The sequence below is a fragment of the Prorops nasuta genome, unplaced genomic scaffold (assembly GCF_024137725.1).
Source record: "Prorops nasuta isolate Cenicafe-Biocafe unplaced genomic scaffold, Cenicafe_Pnas_1.2 PNAS00011, whole genome shotgun sequence".
NCBI classification, from domain to species: domain Eukaryota; kingdom Metazoa; phylum Arthropoda; class Insecta; order Hymenoptera; family Bethylidae; genus Prorops; species Prorops nasuta.
In genome coordinates, this window is record NW_027116808.1 from 4,732,794 (window position 1) to 4,751,521 (window position 18,728).

The following is an 18,728-nucleotide window of genomic DNA, read 5'->3' on the forward strand; positions in this document are numbered from 1 at the left end:
GGAAAATGTAATGACTGTTTAATCGATAAAACAGCAGCACGGACAAGATGTTTATCGTATTTCTTTTGTTTTATTAGTACCATAATCGAATTTTTTTACCCATAATAGGTTCTTTTTGCATATGCAAATTTTTTGTTTTTATTTTTGGGGGCTCCGCCCCCAACCCCCCGGCGGGGGCTTCGCCCCCTTCGCCCCCATCGGGGGCTGCGCCCCGAACCCCCCCCCCCCCTCCCCACGTCCTCCTTAAGGTCGCTACCTTCAATCCCTGCATCTACCCTTTTACGTACTCTTTCATTTGTTGTTTCATTAACTCTTTAGTTATAATTAATTACTGCTAAATAATTTATTCATACATTGGATATCTGTAATGCACTCGTGATAAAAAATATCGTTTGTTACAAGGGACGAAAGTTGACGATTGTGAACGAGTGTGAAGTTGGCAGCACGAGCGAAGCGAGGGCTGCCATCACACGAGTACAATTGTCAACTTTCGTCCCTTGTAACAAAATATACTATTTGGGTACTACGGTAACGGTAGTACATACAGTACACTACACTTGGCAACCTTGTTGTTAACCCTAAGGAAAAAATTGCCAAACTCTTTTCGGAAAAATGTCGCTGACTCTAAAAAGTCAAATACGGAAAGTTATTAGACGATTTAAATTTGAAGAACTGAAAAAAGCTGTATTACCAATTTTTCCTGAAATCACATGGAAATCTCTAAGAAAAAGTTTAATAACGAATCATGAAGCATTTACTGTGAATAATGCTCTGAATTTCATTGAATACATATTGGATGTAAGTTGCACAATATTTTTATAATATTATGTTTCATTGATCAATGGTTATACATTTAATAGGAGTCCAACATAAGAAACAAAGATCTTAAAGAACGACTATTGATCCTAGAATTAATTGGTAACATGGCATCAAATAATTCAAAGCACGAATTATATTTAACTACTTTAATTAATATTATTATCTTGGTTTTAGATATAAGCAGGCATTATAAAAGAAAAATATGGTACACCCATTTGCTAGAAAAGTCAGACGATAATAATGAATATATGTCAATCAAAGAAATAGAACACAATTTAATGGAAAATTTACAAATTACTAGTAAGAAAATGCATATTAGAATTGCACGAGATGATAACATAACATTCATCTCTGTAATTGAAAAGAAAAGAAAGACTGCACCAATAAAATCAACTTATTTTGCTTTATTTTTTGAATATCGGTGTCTTTTTTGTACAAAAAACAATTTAGACAAAGATGTTTTAAAAGCAATTGTTAACAGTATAGGTTATACTAATATCAAACCAAATAAATTGATAGGTAGAGATTTAAAATCTTTGGTTCAAATGGTTCAAAGTAAAAGACAAGGAGCAATGAATGCTGAACAAATACTTGAGCCAGCAAAATATACGGATGCAGAGCCTGTAATTAAGTAAGTTAAAAGATATTTTTCTTCAAATACTGTCTTCACTAATGTAGTCAATTATAATTCTAGAGCATCAGGAATAGATTTTTCACAGGTGGAACAAAGAAAAAAGTATGCAGAGAGATGTTTTGGAAAGAATGCCCCAAAAATAGAATGTTTTATTGTTGATTGTCCACATCAACTTTGGGTTAACAAAAAACATTTATCAAAACTATCAAATGAAAAAGTTTACATGGGGCAAGTACAAATATAAAATTAAATATTCTGCAAAATTATATTAATTAGCAATAAAGAATATGACTTATGCTATACTTTGTCTTAGGTGGGAATTTCATAGTCCTGATGCTGTTGCGTTTCTTAAGAAATTAATTGAACTCTGTATTTTTTCAACTCCATTACCACATTATGCTTCACAGATGATGACACAGGGGAAAACTGAGTTTCTCCTGCAATAGAAATAATTTAATTGGAAACTTATTAATAATTTAATGTAAATAATATAAGTAGCTTTGCCAGCAATTTTACTTACCTTCCTCCTGCAATTAGTTTAAGTTTTTTAGAATAATATGTACATAAAAATGCCTAATAATACAGGCAGAAGCTTAAAAGTTGTCAAATAATTAAATTATAAAAAGAATTCAATACATACAAAATAATTTTGTATTTTATAAAAGTTCAAAATTATTTGATAACACGTTCCGTGTCACGCCAATTTCGGAAGATTTTCCGTATAGGTTAATGTGAAGTATATTACACCTCACGATACCATACAATTTATATACATGATATGAAGTTGTCTATATTTGATTGTATAATAAATTTTTAAAGAATCTTTGTTTTTTAATGAGAATTCCAAATAGCCTAAACGAAAAGTTCATCGTGGCTCATATACATATGCCCCACATGGCACAGAACGTGTTATTTAGTTTTCTCCACAGTAGGGAAATTGGTATAATTATCACCACCCTACTATTCGTCTATGCATCGATTTTGCTTCCGTAGCACTCGAGAGTCGAGACGATCCGTAAGCATCCGTTTGATTTCCAAGATTTATGATAGATGGCGCAATAATGCCCTACTGGTTGGAGTAGTGTGCTGCTGCCGACGTCACCGATCTCTGATGTATTCGCTATGTGCACACCTACACGTTGGCAGTCATGTAAGAATGTGTAGCAATATACATAAACAAAAAAAGTCCGGCAAAAATGACAAAATTTACCGACAGTCAGCGCTGATATTATGCATATGCATCACTACACATTCTTACCTGACTACCAATGTGTAGGTGTGCACATAGCGAATACAAAAGCAATACAATTTTATATTGCTCCATTCCTTAGATGTGTTTGAAATTGCAGCTGTGGAGGTTATAACTTATAAGAGCGTCGATAAGGTCATTACTGTTCTTAAAATATTTAATAAATACATTTTAATTTTATCTAGTTGTCATAATTAAAGTAGGCTATTTTAGGTACATAGTTATACATACATCAATAATTATTTTTCTCTTTGTCAAGGTATTTTCAAGCTCTGAGCAGGCTTTGGCTAAAATATTGCATGAAATCTGTTGGAAAATAGGGAGTTTACGTTGCAATTTTATTTATTGTAATTTGGAACCTTTTATTTGTGGAAGCTCTAAAATAATTTTTAGAGAGGATTTAATTATTGTGCAATCAGATTGTCAATTATACATAAACTAATGTTCGGATAGGGCATCCAAGAGCAAATACAAATCGCTTGGAGGATCATTTGTTTTTTAAGAATTATAGAAAACAGTTTAACAGTATGTATCTATAAAGTTATGTAAGAGCAACTGATCTAAATGATCAGTTGTTAATGTTTTTGCAAAAGTCATTAAGATTACAGTTTTTAAAATTCTATACTGTACCAAAAGTTTCCAATGCTTGATTCTTAATAGCTTCTACCATTGTGATAATAATCTGTACACATTGAGATTGTTAGATTGTTATTTATGAAAAAAAATATTAGTCTTTATTTTTTATATTAGGCATACATATAATTTTACAATATTTAAATATTGTGTTTTTGTACGAACGGTAACTAAAATTTTTGTCAATTGTATGTATTATTCACAGAGCTATGTTGGTTTAATCAAGAAATTTTACTTTTTTAGCGTTTAGATAAAATTCAGTCCTGTGATTGATATATTTTAAGTATGATGCAACCTTAGGAATAGGGGAAAAAATTGCATGTTTTATAAAAAAGTTAAGAGAGACATTCTGTAAAAAATAGGCAATGCAAGGTATATTTTAATCGTTCAGTAAGTTACATAGATTTTTGTGGGATATAATCTATGTAGATTTTTTTCTCAGTAATATGACAGAGAAGCATCAAACAATTTTATATAATAATATATTAGAAGCAAGTTGATCAAACAGAAAATGTTTTCTAGCTCCTTCCTAAAAACTTTGAAAATGTTGGTAAATTGCTGTTGAAGCTTGGCAAATTCTTCATAAGATTTGCGTTAACAAAAATATTGACTGAAAATTTGACTCAATTGTGTTTTGCCAGCTTATACAACTTGAGGATTCTTGACAAGTCAATCTGAATAATGGTGCTTCAATAGTAAACGAGCTCTTTCCTATTTTCAAATTAAGTCAAGTACACGTAAGTTTCCCATAGTATACTTATTGCTTATTAAAAGAGTTCTTAAACATGTTTAAAGAAAACCTAGCAAAAACTTGAAAATATTATTAGCTCAAAGAATAGTGATACAAAAATTAAGGTTTTATGACAGAATTGTGGGTATAGACTCGTATCTCTTTCTTAAATTACAAATTATGGAAATAAGCGACAATGAATAAATATGTTGTTATTGTATCAGGATGAGTAGAGCACAGTGAAGGGAGGGAAAAGCAAGAGAGGATTTGACAAGGAAGAAAATGACGTGGAAATTAGGGATTCTGTTTCACAATTTCCCATATGGATATTGGATAAGTAAGTTAGGGTCAGCCCTGGCTGGGACGCTGAGGGAATGCGCATGCGCGCATAACCTAGCCCAACTTTAGACTACTATAAGCCAAACCTAGTCCAATTTGGATAGGGATGGTAGAAAGAGATAGTGAATAACTGCAAGCCAGAGAAAGAAACGAATAGCACAGGCTTTGTGAATAGAACGGGAAGGAAAATGAAGGGAAGAAAATCCTGGTAAAATCTTCGTAGAATACATTGAGTTTTAATGAAAGTATAATCATAGATTAAGAAAAAGGGAAGATAATTGGCCGAAGAAACTGAAATAAGTGAGAAAACAGTGAGATTGTGGTATGAGAGAAAGAGCATGTGCATATATTGTGGATAAAAGAGAGAGAGAGAGAGAGAGAGTGAGAGAGTGAATGGGAGGTATGAAACAGCTGTGCGGAGTTGTTGAAAAAAGACAGGAGAAAAGACAGAAGGAGTGGGATATGGTGGAAAAGGGGAGGTGGAATAGCGCAAACGTTGAAGGGAGAAGGGCCGGTAGAGAGAGAGAGAGAGAGAGCGAGATCTGGTTCTGGAGAGTGGGGGGAGAGGGAATGAGAAGAGGAGGTGAAGGGATGAAGTCCGGTCGAACTGAGAATTAGTGGGAATATCGGAGAGCGGGGCGAGGCGAGGCGAGAGGGGGGTCGGAGAGTGGTGGGAGAGAGGAACTCGGACGGACGGGGACGACCGACGGGCGACGAGGATCAGGCAGGCAGGGGTTAGGAGAGAACCGGAGAGGAGAGGCTCGTCAGTCGACTATTAGTGGTCTGTGACTGTGGAGTGGTGGGCCGACCACCGCAGAACCGAGCTCGACTCAGCTCGGTCGCGCTCGGTGTCGGCAACAACTCGGCAATCGGGTCTCTTTGCTCGTTCTCTCTACCGCTTTGCCCTTCTTTTCGACCGTCAGCATCGTCGCTCGCTGCTCTCAGCTCGAGTGAGTGGGACCTCGTGTACGCTAGGACGCTCGCCTCTCGAGGAACGCAACACTCTCCTATCGGAAATTACGTTTGATTTCAAAAAGACGGTCTCCCCTTGCACGCGCGTTATGTGACGGATATCACGGGGCACCCAGTGTGTACCCCGCCTTTTCTCTCCGTCTCTTCGATATAGCGCGTTCCCATCCCGTCCTCTTTCCCGCCCCCTCCTCACTCTCTCTCTCTCTCTCTCTCTCTATCTCTCAGAATCGAAGCGAGGCCGCAAAAAGCAAGAAGGAGAAAGAGAGACGCAAAGACAAGCAAGCGAGCGTCTCTGGAAAAAGCATAGACGGCCTTACACGGAGGAAGGGGGCCACTAGGGGCTCCTTGGCGAACCGCTAGGCTAGAGAATCATGGAGTGCCCGCACCTTGCTCAAAGCGTCCGACTTGGCGGTAACGACGTAGAGGCGACCTGTACAAAGGATCTGCCGTTCGTCTGCGCAGGTAGGAGCTTGTTCGATCATGTCTCATATCCACAAAACCAACGAAACTTTCCTCATGGTCATCGTTCCGTCCCGTCCCTTCTCGCTCTTCAAAACCGAACCTCGGACCGTTGCCAATTTAACTTGTTCGTAAACTCCTCTCCCCCCCCCCTCTCTCTCTCTCTCTCTCTCTCTCTCTCGCCCTTTCTTTATCTATCAAAGTTTCTACCGCTCGCTCCCACCTCGCTCCATGACTATAGAGTGTTGTTCCAAGAGGAAGGCAACTCTTTCTTCGAGGTACCTAACCATAGGAACGGTGCTCCGTCCATCCTACTTGGAACACTTGTTTCTCGCACTCTTTGTCTTGGTCTCTCGTGACCCAGCAGAGGCCATTCCTCTCGCGGCCTTGAGCCCTCCACCGATCACGCTATTCGCGCGCTAGCCACCATTTCCTTTTCGAAAACTCGCCATCTCCGATTTTCACGCTTTGCACGGGGTCCACTGTTGTGCGTTCCCATAGATTTTCTCGAGCAGCCATAAGGTACACGTATATGCACGGAGGAGGAAGCGTTGTGCAAATATAGCCCGTGCGTGTGTGTGTATGCGTCTGTATCTCTGGCTTTGTGTCTGTGTCTGTGTGCGGGCCGAATTTGTATTGGCCAAGAAGAGTCGTGCGCACAGGGTATGTACGACGACGTGGCATTGGACGGTACGTTTGCTAAAGTCTGCGCGATCTTCCAGGCTCGTATATGTTCGACACGGTATAGTTTCCTATAGTTTATTGGTGGTCCCCCATGAGAATGCTTCGTTGTCCTCTCTCTCTCTCTCTCTCTCTCTATACATATATACATGTATATGTACAATTCCGTTCATGGGTAGCTGGCGATGCGCGTGTGCCGAGTCCTGCTGGGACTTTGCGCGCCAGTCATTGGAAAATCAATACCAGACGGCACTAATCAGCTGGCCTGACAGAGAGAGAGAGAGAGAGAGAGAGGGAGAGGGAGAGAGAGATCCGTCATTAAAACTGTGGCGATACCCGGTGCGCCGCGACCCCGTCCATCCAGCTTCTTCGATTTCAATCCAGTCAGGGAGAGAGAGAGAGAGAGAGAGAGAGAGAGAGAGAGAGAGAGAGAGACATTTCCGTAGAGTCTAGTCGCCTCGCGAAACACGAGATGGTGCTGATCCACGGTGGGGATTGTAGAGGAGAGAGAGACTTCCGGAGATGGATGATTAATCGCCAAAGTCCGTTCTTTCCTGCATGGCTATCACTCCTCGTTGAGATCCAGAGTGAAATCGAGATGGAGCGTTACGGGCCGTAATAGTAAAATGGCATGTGCCCAATATGCGAGATTCTCGGATCGGAGAGTCCTCGTCCGCAGCGAGGCGACGCTCCCCCCCCCCCCCCCCCCCCTCCTCTACGTTTATTCTACTTTCTCTCCACGAGTATCTTTAGGATCGAGGGACTCGAAAGGAATGGAATGATCCTCGTCTCGTTGATTCCTCTCTCGCGGTTCCTATATATATAATTGCAGTGTATGCATATCTGTGGGGGCACGAGAGAGAGAGAGAGAGAGAGAGAGAGAGAGAGAGAGGGGGGGGGGGACCCTTTCGCGGTCGACGGTCGATATCCCACGGATGAGTCGAGCGACCAACTCATCGGCGTGCGCCAATGGGCGAGAAATTGCATTGGCTAATCTTGACAGGCTCGAGAGAGGAGGTTGCTCCGTTTTTCCCCAATTCCCGGTAGAGAGAGAGAGAGAGAGAGTCTTCTCGACCCGCGCGATGCACTTTTTCTCTCTCCTTTCTCTCCGCTCTCTCGACCTCGGGACTATATTTACTCGAAACGTGCGCAATACTTTATCCCCTCTCCTCGAGATTCCCCCTGCCCCACTGGCTAGTATATCTCCTCCTCGGTCCTCCCCGACCAGGCGTATACCAGGGCCACACCAGCCAGCAGAGAGACTCGAGGAAACTTCCTTCGATGTCCTTGCCGTAACGCCGTAGGATGATCGGGAGACACACGCCACTCGCGAGAGGCCAAAATCGTTTTTGCCGGTTCTCCAAAAGTCTCATCGCGGGACGTTGCATAAATTGTTTCCAACAACTTCGAGGAAGCCTCTCGCGAGATGCGCTGAGTCTTCTCTCTCTCTCTCTCACTCTTATTGGCCCTTGTGCATCATAATACTCCGCCTCGCTCCATCTGCTCTGCTCAGAATCTACCTATATATATATATATATATATATACCAATGAGAAAATAAAGCCACGTACGTACGGCGCGCGACGCACGACGCGCGACGCTTGATACCTGTGAGAATGGGAATGGAAGATGACGGCGCCGCTCGACAATCGCCATTGATTTTTCATGCTTTTTCTTTTCCCTTTTTTTTGTCGGATTCTCCTATCGGTTATCGATCAAAAGAGCGCCACTGCGTCGCGTATATACATGGTTAGAGTATTGGTTCCGTTGACGCGTTTTAATGGTGGGGATGGTGAGCGATCGAGGGGGTAATATAAGGAGGGGTGAGAGAAAGAATGGTGGCTGACTGGTAGCGTTTAACTGCCGAACGGCTCGGAGCAGCGCGCTCGAGCTACAACGCCAAGCGTACGATGAGTCAGCCTCCCGTCCACTCGCTCTATATAGCTCTACTTCTTTTTTCTTCCTTTCTTCTCCCAGTGTGCGATTACCTAACACAGTCAAATTACCTCCAGTCGGAGAAAACTCGTCGGCGAAATCGAGGGAGCTCCCGTGGTTTTTCAATTGGCTCGTCTCGATCCGGCCACATTCGGGTCCGCTGCTTGACGCTCGACGAACCGTCGAGCGTCGCAGTGTGGCGTCGGAGCAATCCGGATCGAAACGATCTGGAACAGTGCTCGGAAATTTTTGCACATTTCAGTTGTTTACTGTAGTCACTATAATAGGGACTACCTATTAGTGACTATAGTAAACAACTGAAATGTGCAAAAATTTCCGAGCCCGATCTAGAAGGAAAACCTTCTCGCGCAGCTTTTACCACTGCGAATCTTGGAACTGTGATATGGAGGACTCCGTTTCGAGCTTTGCAGACGTGGTTAAAATCTTTTTTAACTTGGAATTACAATTGGGAATTTTTTTCTCCATTACGAGAGAGATGATTGGTTATTCCTCGTTGCTCATTGGTTGCTTTCCATCGAATTTAAAAAGAGGGGATAAACAATTGGTTTCTGGAAAATACCTGCCCCCGTTCAACTCGAGAGAAAAAACTCGTCGGTCCCCTAATATCTCTCGTGTGAAAGGAGTTTTTAGTCCCCCCCCCCTGCTACCCCCCTCTCGCCCCTTTTACAGCGTTGCAGGCTGCTTCCAGCTACGACGACGACGTTGCAAAATCGATAGCGACTGTTACTAATCGGATAGCCTGGCGAGAGTGACTGTTGCTTGGCAAAGGCAAAGACTCTGAGAGAGACCATCTTCATTTTTTTCTTTTTTCTTTCCACCGCAAAACAATTGTCTGGCTTTTCCACGAAGATGACGTAGGCGTGGCAGATCGGCGAGAGACGGAGGAATGGAAGAAACTCGTGGAAGGAAAGAGAAAGCCGGACGCGAATCGGAGGAATTCTTCGTTCCTCCACTCTTTCCTCTTGCGTCATTCGGCGCCATCGCGAAAAATCTATATTATCGCGAATAATCTCGATTATCTCGTCGAAAAAAAAAATGCAAAATTATTTAGCTACGAGCTTCGGTAATCCTGCGATTATCGAACGTTTCGCATGGATTTTCCGATTTCGTTCTCGCTCGGTTATAACGTTAACCCACTTGAAAGTGCGGTAGAAGAGGCTATAGAATTTTCTGCTGCAGCGATACAGCAATCGATGCTATCTTTAATTCAAGCTCGTAGTTTTACTCTGTGACGTAGAGTGTATAGATTGGGTATGGTATATATATATATATATATGTAATATTATCAGTGTGAGACGAGGAATTATCGAGAGGAAAAAATTTGAAAGCCTCGATGAAGGGAAAACTCCTTGCAATTGCATGGGTTACTATATATATATATATATATATATATACTGCATGCTCATCCAGCAGTCATTCCCATTAAGTTTTTGCAAACAAGAAAACTCGTAGCAATGAAACGATGATCGACGGAGAGCAGGGATGCGTGTGTGTGTGTGTGTGTGTATTGTGCAACGTGGATGCTGATATTGTTGGACGAATGAGGAATAAATTTGATCGTTGAACCTGGACGAGAGCTGAGACTGTCCGTCGCCATTTTCTAAATAGATGCAACATTCAGGGTTCTTTGATCAAATGATTCAATTGACGTGTTTATCGATATAACAATTGTTTAATGGAGTGGCAGGGTGGGCGGCTACTTTGGTTCCTCATATACAATGAAAATTGATGCACGTTTGTTCGAACCAACGTAATTCGTGCCATTTTTCTCGTAAGACTCAGGAGTTGTCTAAGTTTTCGATGCTGCTGGGGAAGGAGGAATAAATTAGGCAGCTTTTGCAGATAGGCGTCTCTCCGTAGGTGCCAGTTACTGGCTGCGATTTCCCAGGCTCGTACCTCGATCCAGAGAAGAATCGACGGAGGGGTGCCCTTTAAATGCGCAGGCTCGCCCTCCAGTCTCTCCCGAGACTTTTATCTCTCGCATTGGCGCTCCTTCCTTTCGAGTCTCGCGACGTCGAACATCCCATTGGCCGACCGAGTGTTATATATATATGCATGTATAAGTATAACATTCGCGGTGTCCGGTCAATTCTCGGTGTCGCATGTCGCAGCTTCGTTCGAGGATCCAGATCATCCGGGGAGGCTGGATGTTCGATCAACCAATCCGTTCTATATATATATATATATATATGGTAGACATTAATCATTAAATGTAGAGCTCGATCGCAACGAGTCTCAATAAAGAACGTTTCGTAGTGTAATTTTCTCGCCATTTTCCACCTTGGAAGCGCAACATCTTGGTCTCGAACCGTTTATTTTATAGTTTATTTCAAAGCTTTTCGAGAACTCGATAATTTTAAGAGATCCGCATCAAGGTGATACTTAATTGGACACTCTTCATTATCGAGCTTTTCTTGGCTTGTGCTGAGTTTGTACGTTAATCATTATATTGTATAACTCGATAACAACGAGTCTAAATAAACAGCTGTTTTTAACATAATTTTCTCGACATTTTTCACATTGGAAACTACAACATTTTGGTCTCGGATCATTCATTTCAAAGCCTTTCGAGAGTTCGATAATTTCAAGAGATTCGCAGCAAGGTTATATTTATTTAAACGCTTCCCTCGAGCTTTTCTTGGCTCGCGCTGATTTTGGAAGTTTCTATAAAAAGTAAGGCCTAGCTAGGTAGCTCGCGCGTAATTGCAGTAGAATAAGGTATTATACGTGTACAGTAGTGTAGCGCGTGTACGTGTCACCAGAGTGAACCTCGTGGAACTCGCTCGCGACCTTCGTCCAGATCAGGTTTCTCCAGTGGCTCGACGCTCGCTCTTTTCCTTCCGACCGCGGCTGCTGTTTCTGCAACTTTTGCTCCCTCGACTTGACGGTTGGTTATAGGAGGCTCTCGTTATGGTCACGCGTTACATGAATTGTGTACAGATTTATTTTTGAATTAAAGATGCTCGACGAACACTGGAGGATCGTTTGATTTCGATGACGAAACAACGACGTGACGAATTAATCGGTTGGAGAACAAGGAGAAGAAAAGAATTTTGGCGGGGGACCCTTAAAAACGGAGTAGCTCCTCTGCAGCTATATACAGGGTGAGGCACTTAAGCAGCCCCAGAATACGAATGCCGAAAGAGGTGTATCTCTTTAACTATAACAGATATTCAATTTTTCCATAGGACATTTTCGAAGCCTCTTGTTATTTGCTTTCAGAAAGGTTCTATGCAAAAATTGAATATCTTTTATAGATGAAGAGATACGCTCCTTTCTGCATCCATATTCTGGGGCTGCTTAAGTGCCTCACCCTGTATATATATATATATATATATATATATGACGATAAGAGCTGAAAATGGTCGTTGAATCGCAGGTAGCGATGTCGTGCTAGATCATGTTCGACGACCATGAGATTTCGAGACATTTGCTGGTTGTTCGAACGTGACAAGAACCCCTGTCAGAGGTCGTTTCCCACGAAAAATAACACAATATTTTTTATATGCATATACCCTTTTTTTCTGAATTACGACGCTTAAGAAGGAAGGCTTGAATCACTCAACAGTATTATGTACAGGGCTCGAAATTATTTGCACATTTTAGCTGTTTACTATAGTCACTAATAGGAAGTCCCTATTAGGGATTATAGTAAACAGCTGGAATGTGCAAAAGTTTTCGAGTCCTGTATCAGTATATACTAGGGTATGTGGGCCCAAGTGCAGAAACTGCACTCGAATTTATTCGTTCGAAACAACGACACGACAATATGGCGTCTCTCTCCCCCCCCCCCTTTCTTCCTTACTCTGTATATATATCACGCGAGAAAACAAAAAAACATTGGTACATGTGTCTCTGTCCTTTATCCAAGGAATAGCAAATAAACTTTGATTAGTCGAATAAAACTGTGTCCGAGGTGAAGCTCAGAGCCATTTCCTTTCCGAATAAAACTACAATATATATATATATATATATATATATATATATATTAAATGCTAAAAGATACGAAGATTTCGAGTGTTTAACGATTTTGGTTTTGGCCCACACATGCAGTATGCGGTACCGAGAAGAGTCCTTGGCTTTGTCTGCACTGCGGAGCTGTTCACTGCGGACGATACGTGGCTGGCCACGCGTTGCAGCATCATGAAACAAATACTCAGCACTCCGTGTGCATCGACTGTGAGAACCTGGCAGTATTCTGGTAAGTAAGTCACGTGAGTAGCCCAAGAAATGGCATATCCTATCTCTTATCGCGGTTTACGCTCGATACACGCAAATAAAATATTGTATAATATATAGCGTATGAGATTATACACGTATTGTGACCTTGCAGTTATACCTGTGACGAGTACGTCGTGAACGACACGACGAGCGGGCAGATCGAGAAGATCCGGCGCATGAGGTTCCGGAAGGAGGAGCAGAAGGAGAACGAGGAGAGCTGGAGCACGGGGACGTCGATGAGCCCCGGCTCGAGGCGAAACGACAGCGAGGACCAGGACGCGGACGCCGAGGCCGACGCGGACGCCATCTGGAAGGCGGAGGTGGTCGTGAGGAATCTGAGACCGAGGACCACCAGGAAGAGGCTCTACTCCCTCGACGGTGGAAGCGGCGACAACAGGTCCGTGCCGTCGGCTGCCTCGGCAGCCTCGGCCGCGGCGAACAAACGACGAAATTCCAAAATTACCAAAGAAAAGAAGGTGGTGGGCCTGAGGAATTTGGGCAACACCTGCTTCATGAACGTCGTTCTCCAATCGTTCAACAACATTAGCCACTTTTGCGAGTATCTCACGCAAATGCCCTGCCTCGAGGGAATAGCCTTCGACGAGCCCGTCACTCATCGGGGACGGATAGTCTCGCCCGGAAGAGCCAAGGAGCTCATGAGCGACGCCCTCTTGGCCGAGGAGCTCAGGAAGGTCCTGCTGGGCTTGAGCTTCGGTGGTACCAATGGCCAAGCCATCTCCCCGGAGTGTCTCTTCCTCGTCATCTGGAAGGTCGTACCGCGTTTCAGGGGGTACCAGCAACAGGACGCTCATGAATTTCTCACCTACATGCTGGACAGGCTGCACACGGAATTGTTGCAGCTACCGAGGCTGGGCCACGAGCCCCTTGGCCTTCAGACTGGCAAACAGAGCATCGTTACCGCTGTCTTTGGAGGGACTCTTCTTAGTGTCGTAAGTGTCACGTGCACTGGGTAAAAACCCCCTCGAGACCCTCTCTTTATATATATATATATATATATATTTAAGAAGAAATTACAGTAACTTTGGAACTCGACTCGCTTCCTAATTCCTATGTAATATTCACAGGTTCACTGCATGAATTGTCGAACAGACTCCCAGACCCACGAACCCTTCCAGGACCTCTCTCTGGACATACCTTACAGGTTACAGAGGAGGGCCAAGGAACAGGAGGAAGTGTGTAGCCTCACCTACAGCCTCACGAGATTCTTCAAGGTGGAGGAACTGGCAGACAGCGAACTATATTTCTGCAACAATTGCATGGGGAAGCAGAGGTCGACCAAGAGGTTCTGGATACACAGGCTGCCTAACGTTGGTACCAATTCCTTCGTCAACTCTACAGATACTCTAGTATTGTATCTCCAGTTGCACCAATATGCTCTCATCTTACGTTTCTTCCAGGTGCTGTGCCTTCACATTAAAAGATTTAGATGGTGCAACTCGTATCGCTCCAAGGTGGACACGCAGGTAGATTTTCCAATGGAGTCCCTCGACATGTCACCGTTTACCGTCTGCGGAGTCACGGGGACAAAATTAAATAGTCATCTCTACGACCTGGCTGCCGTAATCGTGCATCATGGATCTGGGTAGGTCGTTTGCGCTGAAACACCAGAACAGACTAAATCATCTTCATAGATCGTTACCTGGGACGACTTATCGCAGTAGCGCGAGTAATGCGAGTAGCTCGCCGGAAGAGAAAGAAAAGCTTCATAGGCAAAACTCGATCCGACGGTTTCATAGCAGTTGGAACGTTTCCAACTGCCATAAATCACGGGATGAAGCAGTGCGAGCGAAGGAAGGAATCTGTCGATTGATGCTCTTTACACATACACACACAGATGTATATATGTTGAGAGTGTGTCTGACTCGGGCCAACCTAACACTCATTTTCTTTCAAAAATTATAAGCACTTTAGGTAAAATGTATGAGACTTTCGAACATTGTTAACATTGGTTTCACCTTGAGAGTCGTGTGGAAGATAGTACGCGAAGCTTACCATGAGTTTCTTAAACGGAATACTCTGCGTTTTCCTAGAAATTTTGTTAGCCTACCTCAACAATAACTTTCTAGAAGCCCCTTTTCATTATCTCTTCGATTCGTCCAGTCGTTTACGAGATGATATTAATTCGAAACTGCATATGGATATTGCTGTTCGAGCCAACTACACAGTGCGTGAGATTATAATTTTTACTTTCAAAATAAAATATCTCGTAAACGAGACAACAAAACCGAAATAATAAAAAGAGGCTTTAGGAAAATTTGGTGGGAGGTCAGCTACGAGAATGTCATAAAATCAAAGAAACCTTATGTTCTCCTCAGAACAACAATTTTTGTCTAGAATATTTTCTTCCAAAATACTTAGTTTTTAAGAGAGAAGCTAGAGGTGCATGGTTGGTGGTCCAAGACATCCAAAAGATTACGTAGCTCTTTATGTTCTTACAAAGTTGGTCCAATTATCGTCTGGTCAAATCTCTCTTGAATATTCTCGCGTCTATACAAAATATTTAACAAGAGCACAAGTTTAAAGTTAACAATCTGACGCTTTTCTGTTTCAGTGCGGGCGCCGGTCATTACACTGCCTTCGCCGTGCACGATGGACAGTGGTTTCACTTCGACGACAGTTCGGTTCGACCAGCGAGCACGGAGTCTGTCGCCAAGTGCAAACCTTACATTCTGTTTTACGTGCGAAAAGAATTCTCCATTCCACCCCCCTTGTGACGTCGTTTCAGCGCAAAAGACCGTCCGTCTCCTCGTGCCTCGATAATCAACAGGAGAAAGAGCGGTAGGAGGAGGATCATAAGGAGGAGGAGGATAAGGATAAGGAGGAGGCCGATAAGGATGAGGATGAGCAAGAGAAGAACAAAACTAAAAGAGGTCAATGAACCCTCGAAAAATATCGGAGCCACGAGAAGCATGATGAGAACACTGGCAAAATAGGGGACGTACTCGTTTTTTTGGGCAACTTCTTCGGCGATTCAAACTTTTATCGAGAAATAGCATAAAGGTGTTTAAAAAGGGGTAGGGGGAGGTATTGTTAAAGGTTGAAAGGGAGCCGATGTCGAAGACGGAATCGGGAGGGAGGAGCATAGGAAAATCGAATCGACGACGCGGACCTCGCAGAAATCCTGTGGTGAAAAGAAAAAGCCAACGACCGAGCACAATTTTCTTCGACGTCCACATAGGTCCTCCTCCCTGTAAATGTCAGCGTAGGAATGGGTGGGAGGTTGCTCAAGCTCGACGATCTTGCGACAGCGCTCGAGCGGAGCAGAACTGGTCTCAGCAGAGGCATGGAAATTAAACTTGCAAATATCTCGAGTCGAGCCGGCCACGCCCTGAAAATATCCGGTTCTTTTTGGATTCTAGGCCAAATATCCCCGGAGAATCTTCTTCCCGCGAAGAACAAGAGTGAAGACGTCCGTCCCAGCGCGCGTGCGCGCGCGAGAGCGAGCGACACACACACACGTTTGCCAATTATTCGGAATGACTTTTCTTTGCTTTCACCGAGTTGCATTATTAATCCCGAGCTCTCTGCTCTCTTCCCCATCGACTCTCCTCCACGAAAATTTTCCGTTCGACTTTGTTCCCTCGCGTAGGCAGCCGAGCAAATTCTCTATTTTTCTAGATGGTCCCCACAGCAGTTGCGCAGTGAAATCAGTTGCTCCCGCGCGTACCTCTATACGGAATCTCGTATCGCAATCAATGTCAATGTGTGTGCACTGGAAATAAGAGCGAGCAAACTCCGTCAACGTCCAATCCGAGTGCGAATCTCGTCGCAGCCAAGCGACCAAAGTTTTACTTCCGGTACCTTCACTTTTGTGTCGTTGAATCAATTATACATACATGTATATATATATATATCGCTAGATTGTTGAGAGACGGCAGCCAAATCCACGTCGTGTTTCAAGACACGCGAGCCATCCGATTCTCTCGATCCACGTGATCCGGTCAATTCTTTATCGAGCTCTTCAGGAAAATATTTGCGCCATCGGTTGTTTGCTCGCGGCTTTGGGGGAAAACTTGGCACAGCGAGGCGCGTGTGGAGGGCGGCTGACGATTCGAGGAGAAGAAGAAGAAGAAGAAGAATGGGAGGTCTGAGCAAGAAAAACTCGAGGCCCGATACCCTTACACACACACACACACGATCACCATGACCTTTTACGTGTATTTTTCTTGTTCATCGTGTCCGCCTCGGTTATCGAACCGATTCGAATTCCTCTCGATCGTCCAGCAAAGTCATTCGCAATCGCGATCGAGCGCTCTCGGCGCGCGTGGTGGTAGTCGAATCCTTTTCTAGGCTTAGCGCGACATTGCTTCTGCGGAGGGACTCTCGAAGCAGATATTCCCGTATATAGAGAGCAAAGAACGTTGTTTCTCGTACGATTTACCATCCTTCACACACACACACACACACACACACACAGACACGTATACTGTTATGCTCAATCACGTACTCGATTCATATGACGAACTTTTTGCGTGTTACGAGATCACACACACACACACAAACACCCTGTCGACCCTGTCCCACGATCCTTCGTCTCCCAAAAGCGAAATCCCCATCATGTATCACGCTCACTCCCATTATCCTCCAAGGCTCGATGACTCTTATGTGATTGTTTAAAGACTTATTTTTTCTATAATAATAACGATAATAATGATAATAAGTTAATAAGTAGCGAAGAAACGTGTTTTATTAAGACGAAGAGCTTGCGATATTGCGCATCTTCGGCGAAGATTCTCACTCGTGTGATGGAACTAAGCGTGTAAACAGTACTATTATATTGATGACAAATGAGTTATGTACGTAAGGCGATTAAATAAAGAACGTGAACGATGATCCATCTTGCGTATACAATTATTATCTTTCCACCATTGTCTCCCCTTTCCTCCCTCTTCTTACTCTACATTATAGTTTTTATAAATCTATATATCGTCGTAGAGAATATTATCGTATATATATATATATATATATATATATATATATTATTTTCATACATGTACAATTTCAAATAACGTACTTTTGATTTCTTGTATCTTCGTAAATTCTTAAGATTATGGTAAAAAAACCTTTATAAAATGATTCGATACTGAAAAGACGCTTGATAAGGTAGTGCGATGGTAAAGAAGGGTACACGAAGAGTTTATTCATCGGTAAGGTAGGAGATTGCGAAAGAGGAAGGTTCTTTAGGTGTTTTACGTGGCCCCGCCGCCCCCGCCATCGTCGCCAGGTGTCGTCGTCGTCGTCATCGCAGTGGAGGATTGACGGTTGTGCATGGCCCTGCGGGCTCTTTTCGTTTTTATCGACCGCTGGTGACTCTTCGCAGTTTCGCAGTTGGCCAACAGAGGGATGAACCAGCACAGCCTAACGCAGAAGCAGTAACCGTCAGATTTGATCCGAGCCTCGTTCTCACCGTCCGTATTCCTCAACTCCGAACTGTCGTCTCCTTTGTACTTGGCGAAAGCTTGCTCCTCGTCCGATTGATCTGGTCGTGGCTCCCCCTCCCCCTCCACATTGGCACTCAAGAAATCATCATCCACCAACGCGCGTTTCTTCATCTCTTTGGCGAGCGGACCTGGCGAAGAATATCGATCCAAAGATGCTTCATCGTGTTTCCCTTTCGACTCACCGTCGGAAGGTCCAAATAAATCCTCCTGGAGCTCTTGAGAATTTCCCGCTGTAGTGTCGTTCCTGCTGGAGCTTCGACAATCTTTGTTCTTGTATATTATCTTCGCTTCGACAGCATCCTCCTTCGTTCCCCTTCCGGATCCTATCATCGATAACTTCTGCATGAAGCTACTCTTCGTCGTCGTGCTCGACGTCTTCTTCTTCTTCTTCAGCTTCTTCTTGGTAGCGTTGCTCGCTCTCCTCTTCTCGTCCAGTGCGAAGGATCTGATGATTTCGGACGGTGTCTCTTCAACGGCCTCCATAGCCAAGCGAGCAACACTCGCGTGCGCGTGTAGCTGAAGACTCTTCGTGTCTCCCAACTCGGAATCCTTGTTCCTGTTCTCTTGATGGAAT

General features: G+C 43.5%; 2 protein-coding genes across 3 annotated transcripts; both read left to right on the forward strand.

Annotated features, from left to right (window-relative positions):
* The first annotated feature begins 563 nt into the window (after positions 1-563).
* LOC136777470 (uncharacterized) lies at positions 564-1,951 on the forward strand. Its single transcript, XM_066733781.1, has 5 exons — positions 564-798; positions 861-918; positions 994-1,450; positions 1,514-1,681; positions 1,767-1,951. Exons 1-5 carry the CDS (start codon positions 613-615, stop codon positions 1,897-1,899), a joined length of 1,002 nt encoding a protein of 333 aa, XP_066589878.1. The 5' UTR covers positions 564-612; the 3' UTR covers positions 1,900-1,951.
* A 3,075-nt stretch (positions 1,952-5,026) lies between these two features.
* Positions 5,027-17,546, forward strand: LOC136777592 (ubiquitin carboxyl-terminal hydrolase 3-like). 2 transcript variants are annotated; one of them, XM_066734009.1, is made up of 6 exons: positions 5,032-5,838; positions 12,525-12,672; positions 12,805-13,642; positions 13,778-14,020; positions 14,111-14,295; positions 15,265-17,546. In XM_066734009.1, the coding sequence occupies exons 1-6, from the start codon at positions 5,748-5,750 to the stop codon at positions 15,425-15,427; spliced, it is 1,668 nt and encodes a 555-aa protein (XP_066590106.1). In that variant the 5' UTR covers positions 5,032-5,747; the 3' UTR covers positions 15,428-17,546. The 2 variants fall into 2 exon arrangements, with proteins under 2 accessions (XP_066590107.1, XP_066590106.1); XM_066734010.1 differs by lacking the exon at positions 15,265-17,546 and having other exon boundaries at positions 5,027-5,838; positions 13,778-14,024; positions 14,111-14,277.
* The last annotated feature ends 1,182 nt before the right edge of the window (positions 17,547-18,728 follow it).

What these genes read in the sequence shown, in the direction of transcription:
- LOC136777470 (XM_066733781.1), top strand. Translation starts at nt 613, where the DNA reads ATGTCGCTGACTCTAAAAAGTCAAATACGGAAAGTTATTAGACGATTT. An exon ending in TCATTGAATACATATTGGAT is followed by an intron (nt 799 to 860) that starts GTAAGTTGCACA and finishes TACATTTAATAG; the next exon opens with GAGTCCAACATAAGAAACAA. An exon ending in ATTGATCCTAGAATTAATTG is followed by an intron (nt 919 to 993) that starts GTAACATGGCAT and finishes TCTTGGTTTTAG; the next exon opens with ATATAAGCAGGCATTATAAA.
- LOC136777592 (XM_066734009.1), top strand. Translation starts at nt 5,748, where the DNA reads ATGGAGTGCCCGCACCTTGCTCAAAGCGTCCGACTTGGCGGTAACGAC. An exon ending in TCTGCCGTTCGTCTGCGCAG is followed by an intron (nt 5,839 to 12,524) that starts GTAGGAGCTTGT and finishes CCACACATGCAG; the next exon opens with TATGCGGTACCGAGAAGAGT. An exon ending in GGATACACAGGCTGCCTAAC is followed by an intron (nt 14,021 to 14,110) that starts GTTGGTACCAAT and finishes CGTTTCTTCCAG; the next exon opens with GTGCTGTGCCTTCACATTAA.